Raw genomic sequence first — 18,143 nt, 5'->3', positions numbered from 1 at the left:
TAGAAAGGGTTCGGCTTTTTTTTTTAATTTCTTTGGCCGCGCCGGGTCTTAGTTATGGCACACGGGTCTAGTCCCCTGACCGGGGATCCGCCCTAGGGAGCGCTCAGTCTCAACCACTGGACCGCCAGGGATGCTCCGAGAAAGGCTTATGCCTTTAAAGAGACAGCAAGAATATTTATGGTTCTCCGTGTTTGCTGGGCCCCAGGGGGAGTGGGTGCACTGGGGCTGAGGGCAGGACCCCTCTCCCCTCCGAGGCTGGAGTAATCTCCGTGTCTGTGGTCCCAGTTCTGGGTTCTGGGTTCTGGGTTGGAAGTAAGTTCTGGGTGGTAAAGCCCGCAGGGCAGATTCCGCTGCCTGACCGTGTGGGTGTGGAGTGGATTTAGGAGGCCGGTCCTGGCCAGGCGCTGCCACTGATGTGCCTGTGGCCTTGGGCCAGTCTCTTGCCCTCTGGTCTCAATTTCCTGGAGAGTAAAATGGGGGAACAGGACTGAGCAACCCCAGAGTGGACTCTGGTTGCATTCCAAGCTCCCCCGCAGCTTCGGGTACACAGGTGCTCTCTCTTAAGACTGACTGTTGGCTGCTGCTGTCAGATTCCAGTCCCTGGTGAGCAGCGGGCTCCCTGGTGGCAGTGACAAGTTCCTTTCACCACGGAGGTGGCAGCCGGAGCTATTTTTGGAGCAGCGCGTGGTGGGGGAGTTTCCTTTTGGCAGTGGCTGGGGACGGGAGTCTTGGGCAGGGGAAGTCCCGTGCGGAGACCGGGCTGGCCTCTCTTCCTCCACCAGCCCTGGCACAGAGAGGCCACCCAGATCTCCAGAGGTCCTGGGACCGTGTGAGCATCTGCCTTTCAACCCCGAGCCGAGACCTTCCCGGAGCTCCTCAGAAGCCACTTTGCAAGGTACTGGCCTTTGCCCTGCCTCCCACTGTTGGGAGCCCCTCACCCTCTCCAGCACCTGGGGCTGCTCTCTTTGCCCTTGAGGGTGTGCCTAGCAAGTGACAGGGAGGCCCTAGAGACCTCTGGGGCCTGGGCTCACAGAGCACTTGACCTTGGCTGCCTCTCTGCCACCGCTGTCCCCTTGACCACCCACCTGGTGGGGACTGCCAGTGGGCCAGGGCCATCAGCCTGGCATGGCCTCTGTCACTGCCCAGGTTGGAGGGGTTCACACTGGGTGATTCTGGACTTTCCAGAGCTCCCAAGATTATAAGGGAAGTGGAAAAAGTACTGATAACTCTTCTCTCTCTGGTGTGGGTTTTGGCTTCCTGGGCCCTTCCTGATGTCTGAGCAGTGAGGGCTCCATGGAAGTTTCTCCTGCTGGGAATAGCCATCCTTTCAAACCTTAAAATGAGAGCAGGAGAGAAAATTAGGGGAGGCCAGGGGTTGAAGAACTTCCCCCGTGGAGAGGCCACCTGTGGGATTATGGATGTCCTCCTGGGGCCCAGAGCGGGCTTTTTACAAGCACTGAGCCTCCATCTCCCCAAGGGTGGCTCTGCTGGGTTTCCCCCTCAGCTGTTGGTTGGCAGGGCAGTATCCGTGGTCTGAGACAGGACATGGGACCAGAGGAACTTCTGCTCTCCCAGGCTTCTCCCTCCTGGCCCCCGGTGTTTATGGACTAGATCACCCCCACAAGGAGAGTGATTTGGTCTCTGCCCTTGAAGAAATTCTCCATTTGAGGGAGAGGAAAACGTGGGAACAGGCAGTGATGGCATAGAGACCAGGCCAGTGGAGACTGGGAGTCACTCACTCACTGTCTGAGGGAGTCCAGGAAGGCTGCCTGGAGGAAGTACCCTAGTTTGTGCCCAGAAGGAGAATCCAGGTTTGCCAGGAGGCAGTTCATTCCAAGCCAGGGAAAGCAGAACCTACCAAGGCCTTGAAGAGAGAGCAAGTTTGTTTCCCTGGAGGACTGGGGTCCTTGGGATGGTGGGCCTGCCCTAGGGTCCTGAGGCTCCTTGTAGAGTGAGATCACCAGCTTCCCCCAGCTCCATGGTCTCCAAGGATGGCACTGGGCAAATGAGATTAAAACCCAGACTTCAGAGAGTCAGAGCTGGGTTCTGACACAGGTGCACGCTGTTTATCAGCATCACCAGCTTGGCAGGTCACTTGGCTTTTCCACGCCTCGGTTTCCTCATCTGTAAGAGGGTGATGCAGACTCATGGGGGAGCATGCTGGGCTGCTGCGGTCACTCCCTGGTGCAGAGCACAGGCTGGCACATCTTCCTTCACCAGGTCCTGGCGCCAAAGGCCTTCCCAGGGAAGAAACCAGATGCCTCATTGCCCTGAGAGATGCTGACAGTCCCTACATTTTCTTTTGCTCACAGAATTGGGTTTTATTACTGAAGGCGGAGAAAGTAAAAGGTGATCCAGAGCCTCCTTGATTTTAAAAAGGCTCAGGAAAGCCCTGCAGTGCAGTCGTGGTATGTTTTCAATTGCCTGGTGACCTCTGCCTGATCTGAGACCTCGGGGATTCTGAGCATGGAGGCAGGTGTTTCTTACTTGGGGCACCAGGAGTATGCAAGGAGCCCACCTCCACCGACTGGTCAGAATTTTACTCAGCCAGCTCCCACTGGACACCCATTTTGTGCCTGGCCCTGGACAAGGCCCTGAGGGTTTAGAGATGACTGCTGAGCTCAGTCCCTGCCTTGAAAGGCCAGCAGAGGAGGAGGGCAGAGTGACAGAGGGAGCAGTTTGTACCCGAACAACTGGACTTCAGGGGAGAAGCCTGTGTGAATGCCATCATATGGGGAGGGGGCCTGGTACACCTGACTGCCCCTGGGTGCCCACCCCAAAGGGTCCAGCTGTGTCCACTTTATGGATGTGGGAGGGGGTGGAGCTTTCCCAGGGTCCCACGAGAAGTCTGCACCTGATTAGGGCCCAAAACCTGGTCCTGATCCAAGAGACAGACTGCCTCATGGAAGGTCCTAGGTTCCAGGCAGAGGCAGTGGAAGGACCTGGAAGGTTCAGGGTGCTGTGTGGTTGGGATGGGAAGGTCCTTACGTGCAGTGGCCTGGGGCGGGTTAGGCTTGCAGGACAGCAGGCCAGCGCAGCTGGACAGAGTTTGGGATGCCTCACTCAGGCGTGTGGGCCTCTTTCTGGGGAGTTTTTTTTGGGGGGGTGGGGAGCAGCAGGTTGGGATTTGTGTCATGTTGAGGGGGGGAACCTCTCTTGATGGAAGGTTGGGTCATCAGGCAGAGCCGACTCCAGGGACCCCACTGAGAAGGGCCCAGGCCAGCAGAGGGCAGGGTCTCTGGGTGAGTGCAGACTTGTTTGGGGAAAGAACCAGCAGCCTAGATGAAGCCTAGGTGTGGGTTGTGAGGGAGGGCAAGGTGTCCCTGGGATGAGCCTGCATTCCTGCTGGCTTCCTGGGCAGACAGGAGACCCCATCGCTAACGTGGGGACCCAGGGAAGGGCAGGTGAGTCTTCAGTGCCTGGGACTTTTGGTAGTCGGGGTTGGGAGCTCTGGAGAGAGGCCCCGGGCTAGAGAGAAATGGGGGTGGGTGGTGGGTGAGGAGATGCAAGCCAGAAGAGAAGGACGGGGTGGGGGTGGTGGAAGGAAGGTGAGCTGAGTGGGCAGAAAGGCCCCATGCTGGGTGGGCGCTGTATTGTCCCCTCAGCCACTGGCCTCCAGGTTCTGCATCCCCACCCTGTGGGGGGGCCCCATTGCCCTGAGGAGGGGGCTTAGGGATGCACAGGCCGCACCGCCCTTCCAGGGGCCTCAAGTGGTCCCAGGTCTCAGAGAAGCCAGCCTCCTGCTGGTCGTGAAGCCAGTGAGTCTGAGTAGTGAGTGTGACTTTGGGGGTGGGATGAGGGGACCCAGGACCAGTCGGGAAGCCAGACACCATCTGTGGCTCTTCCCCTGCAGCTCCGCGGCCCCTGTAACTCTGGCCTGAGATTGAGCTGCTGCTTGTCAAGTGATGAATGGGCAACGTCTCCTTATCTCAACCCCAGAAGGGAAAGGGGGCTGGGCTGGGAGAAGCAGCAGCCAGAACCACACCCCTGGGCCAGAATTCATTCATTCCCTCCCTCACTATCCAAGGAAGTATGGACCAGAGGAGGCAGGCACACTTTGGTTTCAAATGTCAGTTCTGCCTACTGCCTGCTGTGTGACCTTGGGCCCGTCCCTTAACCAGTCTGAACTTTCATTTCCTCCTTGTAGATTGTAGCAGCCCCCACAGAGTGGCTGTGGGGTGGAACCAGGCACGTACAGCACTTGGCGTGTCCCTGGTGTGCACACAATGAGGGCTCCACTAGTGTGGGCTGTCATTAGGGCTGGTCCCTGTGTGGGGGGCAATCCTTACTGCCCAGGCCTCATGCGAGGACACCAGGTCATCAGTGGTGTCCCTTTCCCTCATTACTCACAGCCTCCCTGGTCTGAGGAGCAAATGGCAGACTAAACCCAAGCACCCATCTCCTTAGGGTCCCGCCCCACTTTCGTAAGAGCCCTGCTGAAGGCCAGGGCGGGAGGCACTTGTCAGGGGGCTTTGCAAAGGCAGCCCCAGTTCTCGGAAACACTGAGGAGGGTGTTTGCTTTGGCAAGTCACGTTTTCCCTTGGAGCCTTGGTTTCCTCATCTGCAAAATGGACCTGGTGGCACCACTTGGGTTTCCTGCAAGATGTCAAGTTACTCAGCCTGGGGAGGCATTGCTGTGGGTGCTGGCTGATGCTGAAGCTGGTCTGGCCTTGACCTCCCCAGTGGCCAGCCTGTGAACTGCCTGGTCTCCTGCTGGGCTTCAGCGCGCCGTCTGTGTAGGTGTGTGTTGGGCCATGCAGGCCTGTGGCACCTCTCCTCCCCCTGCCACCCCAGCAGTGGGTACCTTTCCTAAACTTCCGTGGCCAGGAGCTTGCTGGACCAGCAGAACTAGGCCCTTGTGTCTGTTCTGGTGTCAGGCCCCTCCTTCTGTGTATGTAGGAGGGTGGGGAGTCACCAGGTTGGTTTCCTACTTTGGAAAAACGACTTGTGAAGCTTTTCACTCAGCTGGCAGGAGTAGAGAGGGGCCTTCCCCAGAGAATGGGCAGAGGGTATGGCGTCCAGCTGAGACCGAGCCTCCCAGGTTGTCTGTGAGGTTCTTCTAAGGGCATGGCAGCCTCTCAGCCTGGGAGCCACATGGGCCTTCACCAGCTCCACCCCCAGACCTGGGGTAGTGACGACCCTGCCCCAGTGGACACACGGAGAACGTGGCTCTGCTTGAAGCCTGTGACCTGATCACACGCACACATGCATGCACACCGAGAATGTGGCTCTGCTGAAAGCCTGTGACCTGATCACACGCACACACACTCATGTACACACACGTGCAGAGAAAGGCAAGTGGACACTCGCCATTCCCACCTCAGGGTTGAGGAGCGTGGTGAGGTGTAGATACTTGCATCCCCACGACCCTCGCACACTCAGGCCTCCAATCCTGGCCCACACTGGGTCTTTGGCCTGAGCCTTGCTGGTGTCCTGGGTCATTTTTCCTGGGAGGATAAGGCCTCAGTGAGCTGCCATCCTCCACGAAGTGTGGTATTTGGCAGGAGGCAATGGAGGGATGTGACTTTGCCCTCGAGGAAGTTTTAGAAATTGGGAGACAAGCACCAGGCGACAATGGTGGTCAGAAAGGCCTCTTGGGGAGCCTCGGAGCCCGGCCTGGGAGTCAGTCCCTTCCAGGAAGTGCCCAGACTAAACCCACGCACCCACCTCCTTAGGGTCACGCCCCACATTAGTAAGAGCCCTGCCAAAGGCCAGGGCCAGAGGAGCTTGTCAGGGGCTTTGCAAAAGCAGCTCCAGGTCTTGTTAATGCTGAGGAGGGTGTTTGCTCTAGAGTCACCCCAAAGAAGCCATGCAGTGGGGTCCAGTAGCCCAGCTCTTTTACTGGCTGTGTGACCCTGGGCAAGTCCCTGCCCCTCTCTGAGCCCCAGTTCCATGTCTTCGCGTGGAGTCAGGCCCTCCTCCACTGTCCAGGGGTGGTTAGTGGAAACGACGCTGTAGCAGCTAAAGCCTCAGCGGACCCTCCTCTGTTGTGAGGAGTTTACATCTGTTAGCGCAGTTAATTCTCAGTGACCCTCAAAGGTAGATCTTAGCCCCATTTTCCAAATGAAGGATTAAAGGCAGCCAAGCCAGGATTTGAACCCAAGGCAGGTCGGGCTCCCAAACAGGCCCTGGGCCTTCCCCACCAAGCTCGTCCCCATCCAGTGCCCAGGACAGGGACATGTGTGAACCCAGGCTGGGGAGCCCTGGAAATGCAGGGCTCTCACTCCCTGCAGAAGAAAGGCCCTCTGTGAGGTGGCGCTCAGTGTGGCCTGCGGCTCCGGGTCTCACATTCCACAGATTTTTGGCCCCTGACTTGGGCTTGGCAGCCTGGGCCCCATTGTTCTACGACTTGGCAGGAGCCATGAGACAGGCAGCTCCTGGAGGTGCCCTGTGCAGAGTCCTTATCCTGCTCTTCGCGTCTCATCCCTCCATGTCCCTTTGCCTTGATCTTTCTGCAGCTGAACCCCCCAACAAGGGGTTTCTGGCAGGAATTTCCAGGGGTATGAAAGTGAAAGTGTTAGTCGCTCAGTCATGTGCGACTCTGCGACCCCATAGACTACAGCCAGCCAGGCGTCTCTGTCCATGGAATGCTCCAGGCAAGAACACTGGAGTGGGCCTCCATTCCCTTCTCCAGGGGATCTTCCTGACCCAGGGATTGAACTCCGCTCTCCTCCATCGCAGGCGGATTCTTTACCGTCTGAGCCACCAGGGAAGCCCTGAGGTATAGACAAACAGAATGCAAATCTGCTGAAATCCAGCACCCTGGAAAACCCTAAGAGGCAGAGGCTGTCTTGAGCCTGGGTGGCGCTTTGGAGGCAGAGTGGGATTCAGAGCGTCCCTCTGTAGCTTATTCCCAACATGGCATTTTGTGTTCCCTCTCTGAGCCTGAGTCTCCGCCTGTAAAATGGGTCTTTCAACAGCCCAGGCTGAGTGGAAAAGATCTGGCCACTGGATGCCACGGAGAGAACCTTCACTTCCTTCCTTCCTCCCCATCCCTCCCCCTCTGCCTCTGTCCTCTCTGTGTGGGTCTCTGCGGCGCTTGGGGGTGCTGTGACTTGCAGACTCCTTTCCTGGAACAAAGGCCCTTCCTCCTCACAGGGGCATGAGCTGCAGCCAGTTCAATTAGGTTCTGGGCAGAACCGCTCTTAGGAACAGGAAGTTACCCCAGGGGGTTGGCAGACCAGGCGTGCGGATGGCAGTACTGCATCCGCCCGGTGCCATCCCAAAGAGAGGGAGTTCTGAGGTCCCTGTGGGGGAATGGCCCCCCCATGGCCCACTGCCCCTGGGATCACCCCTGCCCACTCAGCACCGCCCTGTTCGGGAATTGGGGGGCGGGAATTGTTCTGTGGGGACTGCTGGAAAGGAAGATGATGTTCTGCTGGTAAGAGGCTTGGGGGTGCAGAACCAGGGGTTTGGGGCAAAGATGCTGTCCAGGTCTGCGCCCTGGCTCCACTACCTGTGATCTGGGCAAATCTCTTAACCTCCCTGGGCCTCGGTTTCCTTGTCTGTTAAGTGGAACAGTAACAGAATCTGTCTCATGGAGGTGGTGTTAAGAGGCGATGGGCTAACAGAGGTGAAGGGTATGTGGGGCCTAGTGTGATAAGGACACTCAGTTCAGTTCAGTTGCTCAGTCGTGTCCAACTCTTTGTGACCCCATGGGCTACAGCACACCAGGCTTCCCTGTCCATCACCAACTCCCAGGGTTTACTCAAACTCATGTCCATCGCGTCGGTGATGCCATCCAACCACCTCATCCTCTGTCGCCCCCTTTTCCTCCTACCTTCAATCTTTCCCAGCATCGGGGTCTTTTCCAGTGAGTCGGTTCTTTGCATCAGGTGGTCGAAGTATTGGAGTTTCAGCCTCAGCATCTGTCCTTCCAATGAATATTCAAGACTGATTTCCTTTAGGATGGACTGGTTGGATCTCCTTGCTGTCCAAGGGGCTATCAAGAGTCTTCTCCAATACCACAGTTCAAAAGCATCAGTTCTTCAGTGCTCAGCTTTATTTTTAATTTTTTTATTTGTTTATATTTTTACCTGCACTGGGTCTTCATTGCTGCACATGGGCTTTCTCTAGCTGCGACAAGTGGGGGCTTCTCTCTAGCTGTGGTGAGCACGCTTCTCATTCCAGTGGCTTCTCGTTGTGGGAGCAGGGGCACAGGCTCAGGCTCAGTAGATGTGGCACATGGGCTTAGTTGCCCCGCAGCATGTGGAATCTTCTAGGACCAGGGATCGAACACGTGCCCCCTGCATTGGCAGGCGGATTCTTAACCACTGGACCACCAGGGAAATCCTACTACTGTCATTTCTGATGAGACCAGGGCTCCTTACGTTTGGGGCCTGTGTGAGAAACGGGGTGAACTCCTGAGAGCCCACAGACCTCCTCTGGGTACAAATGTTAGATGATCGCTACATGGGGACGCGGGGAATGACACTGACAGATACCTCCTAGGTCTCTGCCCAGTGTGACTTGCCCAAGGTCCCAACTGGGGAGTGACACAGCCAAGCTATAAACCCAGGCTCGCTGGCCCCAGGAGGCTGGGTGAGGCGGGACGCGGGAACTAGAGATGGCTGCATTGTGGTTTCTAACCCATGTGGTCTCTGAGCAGGTAGGCAGGTGAGCAAGTCACCCGCAGACCTGGCCTGTGGGCCGTGCCTGGTGCCTTCTGAGATAAAGACAGAACCTTCTTGCTGAAGACAGTTCTCCTCCAGCCTCCCCCCGGAGGTCTCCCTAAGGGCGGAGGACGGTGAACATGTCACCCCGAGGGGTCTAGGGGTGCAGCCTGAAGCAGCTGCAGAGCCCGCAGGAGTCTCCGGTTTTATCTTAAAATTCATGCGCATTTTACATTTTGTTCCCTCTGTATCCGGCTTATTGTCGCACACATTTCCCTCCTGAGTAACAGCACTGCCTGGGGAAGCTGCTCATGTTTATCTGTTTATCCCGGGGCTTTTCGTACCCAGGTCCTCACTGTGTCACCCGGGGCGAGGGGGTGGGGGGGTGTGCACTCCAGTGCAGAAGCCCAGGCACAGATGGTTGGGAGGTGCTGAGAGGCTGGGGGCCCATCTGCACTTCAGGAATCCTCGTCGGAGGCCCTTGTGGAGGAGGAGACACAGAGGTCCAGGCGGAGGGAGGCCTGGGCTGGGCCAGAGGCGGTGGGGGCAGACAGGGTGGGAGAGACTTCAGAAGTGCAGGCACAGCCCGTAATGCCCTCTGAGGGGCTCCCGTTCGAGAGAGGAGCAGAGAGCAATCTCGAGAGACCCACCTCTTTATCCATACACCTTAGGGTGAAGGTCATAAAATGCCCTGAAAATGAAAAGTGGTAATGTTTGTCGCTCAGTCTTGTCCAACTCTTTGTGACCCATGGACTCTAGCCCGCCAGGCTTCTCTGTCCTTGGAATTCTCCAGGCAAGAATACTGGAGTGGGTTGTCATTTCCTCCTCCAGGGGAATCTTCCCGACCCAGGGATCAAGCCCAGGTCTACTTCATTGCAGGCTGAATCTTTACCATCAGAGCCACCAGGGAAGCCCCACAATACCATGTGTGGGGTCAAAACTGGTGGCTTCACAGGGACCAGAGCATTGGGCCAGGCCATGCTGGGCAGGTGTTCTTAGCACCTGAGGCTTCCTGCTTGGCTGAGGTGGGCACCACCTGTGGAACGTGCCATGCCCCATGTGGCCTCGCTTTCTGCCATCTACTAAGAAAGGGGTGCGAGGGAGGAGCCTGTTGTGGGGACACAGGAAGGTCGGGCACTGGACACCAGTGTGCACATTCTAGGGAGGCCAAGGGTCAGGGTCAGCGGGGGATTCAGGGCCTGGTGGCCACACTTTGACCGGTGTCATAGACGTCTCAGAGCCGGGGAGGGCTGGCCTGTTGACTGCCAGAAAACACTACTGTGGGGAGAAAGGAAGAGCAGCGTGTGGCCACGTCTGCAGGGTTCTGGCCGTGCCGACCCCAGTTGTGAGGGGGGTGGGTACGGTGTGGGTTCCTTCCCGCTGCCCAGACCACCCTCATCACGTGGGGCACGTGTGCACTCAGGAGACCCGTGCAGCCAGGTTGCCAACCCCCAGACCAGGAGAAGCCTGTCCGCTTGTGCTTCGGCTGGTGGGGATGGCCGGGGATGACCAGGTTACTCATAGGTGGTGAGAGGCAGAGTCCGTTCAGAGAGAAAGATGGTGTCCGGGCTCGGGTTCTCCAGAAGGGGATGCTGAGACGAGGCCATGTGGGCGAAATCATGAGGGAGCAGGGGAGCAGACAAGCAGGGGGTGTGATCTTAGACCAGCTCATCCCGCTCGGGTGTCTACAGCTCAGAGTTGTCCTGACCAGGGGCTTGCACACTCGCCCTGGGCCACTGATTCCTGGGGACGGGGACTCCAGCACTTTAGAGGGTGTAACGATCCTGCTCCAGTAGCCTGGCCAGTCCTTCCGGGTTCTTTTTGGGGTGGGTCAAGGGAGAGGTGCCCACAGGAATACCAGGGCCACGCCTGGTAGAAGGAGCAGCACCCTAGCTGGGGGCACTTGTCCCTTGCCCGCTTTGCACCCCATCTTCCAGGTGTCCCTTGGGAGCCCAGCCCTGGCCCTGGACACCGCGGTTTAGGTGCTACAGAAATGGGTGCATGAGTGGAGGGCTTTCCTCCTGAGGAGGAGAAGGGGCCATACAGCCTCTTCCGTGTGCCTGGGCCTGGGTCCTGCCCAGGCCATGCCTATCTGCTGGGAGTGATGCTGAGATGGCCTTCAGCTCAGGCCTGGGCACATGACAGGTGCTTCATCAGGGACAGCTACTGCGGTTACTACGGCAACTGGTGGCTGGCATCCTTGCCTCTCCTCTCTGGGGGGGCCTCTGATGTGGCAGTGCAGGCCCTGGAGGTTGAGGGAGCTGCTGCCATGTGCCAAGGGCTCTGCCCCTGCCTGGAGGTTTGTACAGGACTGTGAGTGGGACCCTCGGCCTTCCCAGTGTCTGGTGTGCCAGGGCCCAGCAAGGATGGGGACGGGCAGTCCTTCTTGATCTGAGACTTGCAGTCTGACTCAGGGTCGGTCTTTCCTGGCCACTAGGCTGCCAACCTGGGATTGTGTGGGGTGAGGCTGGGGGGTCAGGCCTGGGGGCAATGATGTGGAAAGAATAGGCTGTGGAGTCTGGCCCACGTGGTGTTGAATGTGGTGCCTCTCTTGCTGGCTGGCAGGCCACCTTTGGGCTTTTCCTGGCACAGGGCCTGCTTCCAACTCTATCCAGCAGGGCTAGTCCTAGCAGCCTGGTCGGGACAGCGTAATGGAGGGAGGTGTGTCACGGGGGCTGTTGAGCCCCAGCGCCGCCACTTCCGAGCCGCATCACCATGGGCAAGTTACCCAACAGCTTGGCCCTCAGCCTGCGCGTCTGTCAAAGGGGGCGAGTGAAGGTGCACAGGCCTGTGTGTAAGAAAGCCCTCATTTTCTGTTGCAGCCCGTGCCCTCGCGAGGCTGGCATGCAGGATGGCAGGACAGCCCAGCCACATGCCCCACGGAGGGAACCCGAACAACCTCTGCCATACGCTGGGGCCCGCGCACCCTCCTGACCCACAGGTAAGCCCTTCTCCGTCATCTGCAGTGCATTGGAGAGTCTCGGAGGATCACTGATCCCTGAGGCTGCTTCATCCCGGCCACGGGAGGAAGCCCCTCGGAAACCCCCAGACACCCTGAAGGCTTCCCATGATGGGGGAAGAGTCACTGCCTGACTGTTCGGCCCTCCACCTGTCAGGCACACTCACAGATGCCCTCTGGGCTGGGACGCCAGGCACTGGACCTGCCCCTGGGGTTTCCATGTGAATGGAAGGGCTTCATTTCAGAGGGATCAGTGCTTGTTAGAAGGACAGATGTAGAGGGAGTCCTGGAGGCCTGGGCAGAGTGAGGGGCACAGGGGAACAGGCAGAGCGCACCTGGGGTCAGAAGGTGCTTCCTGACTCTGAGCCGGGCTCCTCCTTTCTGGTCTCAGCTGCGCTCTGGCCCTCCCTGTAGCCTCTTGGTCTGGAGGCAGCAGAGTTTCAGGGACACTGGTTCCCTTCCATCTGCCCCACCCACCCTCTGTGTAGAACCTCGGAGAGCGAGGCAGCCTTTCACAGCTTTTCCGAAAGTGGCTTCTGGGATTCTGTGCTGCCCGTACACCCAACACCTTTCACTTTGCACCTTTCCCTGGGGTGCCCTCCTCGACTCCTCCAGGCCTCAGTCCAAATGCCGCTGCCCCTGAGGAGCCTTCATGTTCCCCTCCCTGCTCTGTGCTGCGTCCAGACCTGTGCACAGGTACTGGGTCAGGGCCACGATTGCGTGCGCTGGGACACTGCCTCCCAAGTCTGCCTCCCTTCCTAGACAGAATCTTCTGGGTGGGGCTTCATCTGCCAAGTTCATGAGCTGCATGCATCCACCCAGGACACAGTCGTGTGCTAACAGAGCAAGGTCTGCTTTTAGGGAGCACACAGCCTCACGGGAAAGAAAGATAAGAAAGAAAGCAGAAGAAACTGGGGGCCGTGGAACTCCAACAAGGCATGTGGTCTGAACTAGGGGACCAGAGAGGCCTCCTGGAGGAAGTGGCTTGCAGAGACCTGAAGGGGGACAAAGAGCTTGGCTGGACAGATTGGCCAGTGCCACATGCTGTTGGGTGCTGTGGGCAGCCCAGAGTGATGAAAAGTAATTGTTGAGGGTTGGCTTTTGTCCCAGGCCTATGAGACCTAAATCAGGAGGAGATTTAGAGAAAGCCACCTTCCTGAGTCTTGTTAGGATTGTCTTAGCTTCTGAACTGCCTAGTTCTGTTGGAAGACTTCAGGTGGACTGGTGTTTGACCTGCTTGGGCAGGGTTGCCATGTACAGTTGTACAGGTTCTGCACTGCCCAAAGGTGCCTGGCCAAGGAGGCAAGGTGAGTCTGAATTCCTTCTCCTGTACCTGAGCTCTCATTCAGCTGTGTTTCCTGGTGTGAGACTAATCAGCCCAAGGAAAGGTGCACCTCTGTAGATTCACACAGAGTTAACGTGTGAAGTATAAACCGCATATCCCAGTCACTGGCTGGGATGTTGGGGCCCATTTTCTCGATGAAATGTGGGGAAGCAGGTCCCAGAAAGCTGGGAAGCCCATAGACACTACTGGTCCAGGGCCCACCAGGACACCTCCCCAATGGCTGGGGGCAGCGGGCCTCCTTGGGTAATGTAGCAATTTGTCATATTAAGTCATTCGCTAACAATTGAGTCCCCCTTGATTAATCTCCCAGAATTAGCCAGTTGCATTTTGAGCAATTAGGGTTAATTACAGCCTCATTTGGCAGAGCAGAGAGGCCCGTAATTATTTCATGAACAAGGCGAGGAGGTGGTGGGCTGCGGTGGAGGCACCGTCCGGGTGTCTCTTTGCACATGTTGGAGTGGGTAATGACGTAGTTAAGTGTAATTAGATACGATTACTCAGCGTTGGCAAGCGGCTGGCGGGAAAGATGCCCCCGGTCCACCAGTATCTGGCCAGGTCTGCGGAACCGGGGCACAGCCACATTGACACTGGGGCTGCTGCAGGGTGGGGCTGGAATGAAAAGAGTCAAGCGCTCTGTCTCCCCTCATCTCATAGAGCACTGGTATTTAAACACCATCTGGGGAGAGATCATGGCTCGAATCTTGTCTGTTTCAGGACATAGAAACACCTCAAATTGATGGCACAGGCATTTTCCTTTATGGCAGGAGGCACTGCTGTTTCCCTGAAGTCATCCTTAGAGAAAAGAGCCAGACTGCATGATGGCAAGGATGCTGTGCTCTGGACCAGGCAGGATGTGGTTCCTCACTCCATTCCCTCACTAGCCAGGTGACATTGGGTAAATGACCTCTCTGAGCCTCAGTTTCTTCTTCTGTAAAATGGGGCCACAAAGAGAGTGAGATGTTATGTTTTAAACACCCAACATGGTATCCAGCATTGTGGGTATAAAGGAAATGGTATATGATTGATCTTACTCTTATATTATAAAAATCATTTTGGTTTTTAGAATATAAAAGAGCCCAGGGCTGGAAATATCCCCAGTGTAGAAAAAATAATTTAGTGAACATGCAAACTCTGGCTTTTGTTAACCATTTGTGTCCAAGGCTAATGGTTTGTTCATCTGAAGGAGCTTTCTAGCTCTGGGTGCTGTCAGCCTATGAAAATAAGTTTGCTGAACCGAGTAGAATTGTATGTGAAATTCATATAGACTTGGAGAAGCTGAACATGCTTGCTTTTATGGAGGTTTTGAATGAATGAGTGAATGGAGTTGAGAAGCAGAGCTTAAAATGCCCCTTTGGTTTATGATTTTTACCGGTTTGCTTCAGAGCATTTTCATCAGGAAAGAAATGCAAGGCTGAGCTGACCCACTAAGAACCATATGAATTTCCAAGAAGGGGAAAGGTGTTCTTGTCTGAGAAAGCCCCAGTTAATGTGTCTTCCATTCTGGAAAGTCTTTGCAAACCTGCTTGGGACATGCCAAGTTCAGTTATATTCGTCACCGTTTGGAGAGAGGAATGTGCGTATGTTCAGGGGATGGGGACAGCTGTCACTAGTTCTGCATGGCACCACAATCTTCATGAAAATCTTCCTAAAGCAACAATGGTAGATAAGATTTAATGATCAAATATTAATGGCCATTAAAATTCAAGAAGTGTTTGCCAAGTGTTATAAATTCAGCAAATGCTTGTCTCCTTTCTGCCTTGGGTCTGCTGGGGAGCCCTACACATAAGTAGATAAAGACTGTGTGGAGGTAAGGCTCCCAGGGAGGGATGAGCTGATACAGAGAGAGCCTGGAGAATGGGGTGGCTTGTTCTGCCCCGGGATCAGGGTTGATAAGGAAAGCTCTAGAAAGGAGATGACAGGTGGGCTGATGATGATCAGGAGTTTGGGGTATGACAGGGAGAGGGGATGTTCAGGAAGAAGAAAGAACCAAAGCTGAAGGTGCAGGGTCAGTGGGGTTAGATAAGCATTTAAATACCTGTGCTTAGGTAAGGTAGCACAGTCATTTGGCATTGAACCTGCAGCAAATGGGAAGCCTGTTATGGATTTAAATTGACAAGGGGTTGGGGTTTTAGGTCGCTGGTATCTGGTCACGAGTCAGGTGAAAATAGGAGGTCACATGATGCTTTGACCTTAAATGGGCTGGACACGAGGAGGGAAGATTCCAGAGACTTCCAGCGGGGAGAAACCAAGTGCCTCGGTAACTAAGGGGATGAGGGGAGAGGGAGGTCGAGGCCGTGGCCAGCCTGCTGGCGTGGGAGCTGATGCTCTTCATGCTTTGTTTCCCTTCAAGTCTTTGCTTGTCAGCCTTTGGAGCCGGTTCCAGATTCTCTCATCCGTGTGTTTAAGCTCAGCCTTCCCGGAGCTTGGTTCGTGAGGCTCGTCCTGGGGGCGCCGCCACAGCCAAGATGATGTTAGGTTTTGTCATCAGGCGTCTAGATGTTCGGGCGTCTTGCTCACCGTTCCCATGAGCCGATGGCACAGAGCTGGGTGTAGACAGACTTCCAAGTTGAGGCAGTCTCGGTGGTGGTTGTACGTACATTGCGAGGCCTGGCACTTACCTCATTCCATCCTCCCACCAAGCCAGAGGAGCAGATCTTATTTAAATTTAAACTCCTCTCTGCGGGGGAGGAAATCGAGATGCGTGGTAAGTTGTCCGTCTTGCTATCGAAGGGAAAGCCAGCAGTGACTCTTCCAGTGGCCACCCAGAGCCCTTCTTGCCACTCCGGCTGCAGGAGGGGAGGCTGGCTTCAGGTACAAAATTAGCCAGATCATGAAGAGCTGAGTGGGTCTGGCCTCATAAAGAGTCTGACAATGTGGACTCTCTGTAAATCGCGCCCTTCTTTTGTGCCAGGCAGATTTAAAACACATCGCTGTATACACATACACCGAATCCATTAGAAGTTCCCGGCACACAATGTCAGATGTCTTTAAAGGTGAAGTTCGTTTACAGGAAATGTCATTCTGATGAAGTGTGCTTTTTAAAATCGTAGAAGCGGTTGCCTTAAAATTAATGATGCATTGCAAATATCAGGGAAAAAAGACCCATCCAGTGTAAAGATGATTAAAATTCAGGTCAGAAGTCTGACTTAGTCAGGCTAAATTTTTTAATGAGATTTCAGAAAATTAATTGGGCGGATGCATTTTTATTCTTTTAACATGTAATTTTATGCTCCTTTTTTTTTTTTTTTAAGGATTTGTCGATGGCTGAGGCTTACTGTGATTCAAACATTTTAAACTCAAATTAACACAGGGTGAAGGGCGTTTGTGGCCTAATTTGATCTGACTTGGGGAAGAGAGCTGGGTTTTACCAAGCTTTCTGGGGTGGCGGTTTCCTGGGGTGGTCCAAGACACCGGGTCCCCCTGCTGTTTGTCTGGTGTTGTCCTCCCATCTCTTGGGAGAGTGGGGTCAGGGCTAGAAGTGACTCAGGATCTTGGCCATGTCCTTGACTCGTTATCCTACCAGATTCCTCCTGCTGCCCAAGGAGTTGTTCCCAGGGGTTCCTCCTCTCTGAGATCATGAGTACCCCTATCAGGCCCACTGCCACCTCCCTGTCCTTCCACCCCATCTCTTCTACCTTTGGAGGAGAACTAAGGGGCTCCCACCACAGGGAAGGGGGATGAGTAGTCAGAAATGGCCTCTGGTGCCATTTTAAAATGCGTTTTAAAATACATTTTACTTTTTATAGCTAGAGAACCCAGAGCTAGGAATATGCTCAGCACAGACCCTCGGTGGGATGGGAACGCAAGTGGCATTGATAACGCCAGCTGACAATGCCCTGTGTTTATTCCCTGGGCTAGGCTCCCACCTGGCTGGGCACTGTGCACACCCTGCCTTTGTTTCTCCCCAGCCCCTGGGAAGTATGCATTCTCCAGGCATTCTGCAATGCCAAACCAACAGTAATAATAACAACAAACATGATAATAACACCAAATATGCAACATTTCCTAAGTACCGGGCCCTCTTCTAAGTGTTCACTCATTAACTTATTTAACCCCGAACAGCCCTCCGGAGGGTTGTTGGACAACCCTCATCTCACTTAAGTAGGTCTTCATAGCCCCATTTCACAGATGAGGAAACTGAGGCTCAGAGAGGTCATTTACCCAACATCCTCTGGCTACAGTAAAGAGGTGAGGCGGATGCCTGCAGCCTCTGACTTGACTGTCCTTCCGTCAATCACCCAGGGCTGTTTGCCAAGGACAAAGAACTAGATGATGGTTGGACAGATGACTGGTGTCCAACAGATCCCAGTTGGACAGATGAGGAAACTTAGGCCCAGAGGGCTTGCTGGAAAGTAGCAGAGCCAGGACTTGAACCCAAGCCTCCAGGCCCCAGTGTTAGCATTTCAGGGGACTGGGCCAGAGTGGCAGTCAGCTCTCTGCCACCCTGGGCCCTGGGGTTGTGTGTATTTTCCCTAGGTGGCAGAGTGGGGTCCCCGACGTAACAGGACAGTAAGTGTTGGATGAGCTGTTTTCAGAAAGGCTGTCAGGAGGGGTGACTGTCTGCCCCACCATCGTGTGGGCGGTTCGGGGCCAGCCCTGTCTTTGCCCAGCAGCTTAGAGCTTCCAGGTGCTCTTCTCCTGGAGGTCCTGGGGCTGGGTTTCTAACACCCCGATCATGGACTACCTCTCTCCCCTGCAGGAACCTTCCGGGGGCCCACCCAGAAGGTGGGTGGCAGCAGGGAGAGGCCTGGCCTTTGGGGGCAAGAACTCAGTTCAGCTTTTCCTTTTCTGCTCCGAGTCCCTGAGTTAAATTGGGGTCAGGACTCTGCTGGCTCAGGCTGCTGCACCCCCAGAAGCCCTGTGTCCCGTAGTGACCCCCACCTGAGCAGGGGTCCCCTCAGGGACAGGGCCCTGTCCTGACCCCGGTGAGGGTGGCAGCGGCCCCTGAGCCCCCTCACCGCTGCACTGCCCCCTGGGTAACCTGCCCCCTCCTTGGAGCCTTCCTCTAATTAGGTTGGATGGGTTGTGATAGGAAATGCAAATCTGGGTCATCGCATATTCAGAAGTGCAGGGCGGTCAGCCAGCCTGGCTGGGAGGTCCCTATCCTCTGGGAGCTTCCAGCCGTGGAGCTGGACCACATGGCCTCTGGGGAATGTCCTTGAGGTGGGTGGAAAGTGCCAGGGACTCTGGCCACTCATCACTTGCGTTGGCAGAAGTTGGACCCTTA

General features: G+C 55.6%; 1 protein-coding gene across 4 annotated transcripts in view; it reads left to right on the top strand.

Moving 5' to 3' along the window:
* The window catches only part of NEK6 (NIMA related kinase 6), an 88,593-nt gene that overhangs the window by 31,499 nt on the left and 38,951 nt on the right, over positions 1 to 18,143 (top strand). For 2 of the 4 annotated variants that reach the window (XM_055400933.2, XM_055400932.2), the window contains exon 2: positions 11,435 to 11,553. In XM_055400933.2, coding sequence (XP_055256908.1) covers positions 11,464 to 11,553 — 90 coding nt within the window. In that variant the 5' untranslated portion in view covers positions 11,435 to 11,463. Of the gene's footprint in view, positions 1 to 728; positions 896 to 11,434; positions 11,554 to 18,143 lie in introns of those variants that run through there. The other 2 variants (XM_055400934.2, XM_055400935.2) reach the window with 2 other exon arrangements.

Source organism: Moschus berezovskii, chromosome 11 (assembly GCF_049115385.1).
Source record: "Moschus berezovskii isolate FMDL1 chromosome 11, NW_MosBer_1.0, whole genome shotgun sequence".
Lineage (NCBI taxonomy): Eukaryota > Metazoa > Chordata > Mammalia > Artiodactyla > Moschidae > Moschus > Moschus berezovskii.
Note: the sequence above shows the minus strand (reverse complement) of the source record. Positions and strands in the feature narration are given on the sequence as shown.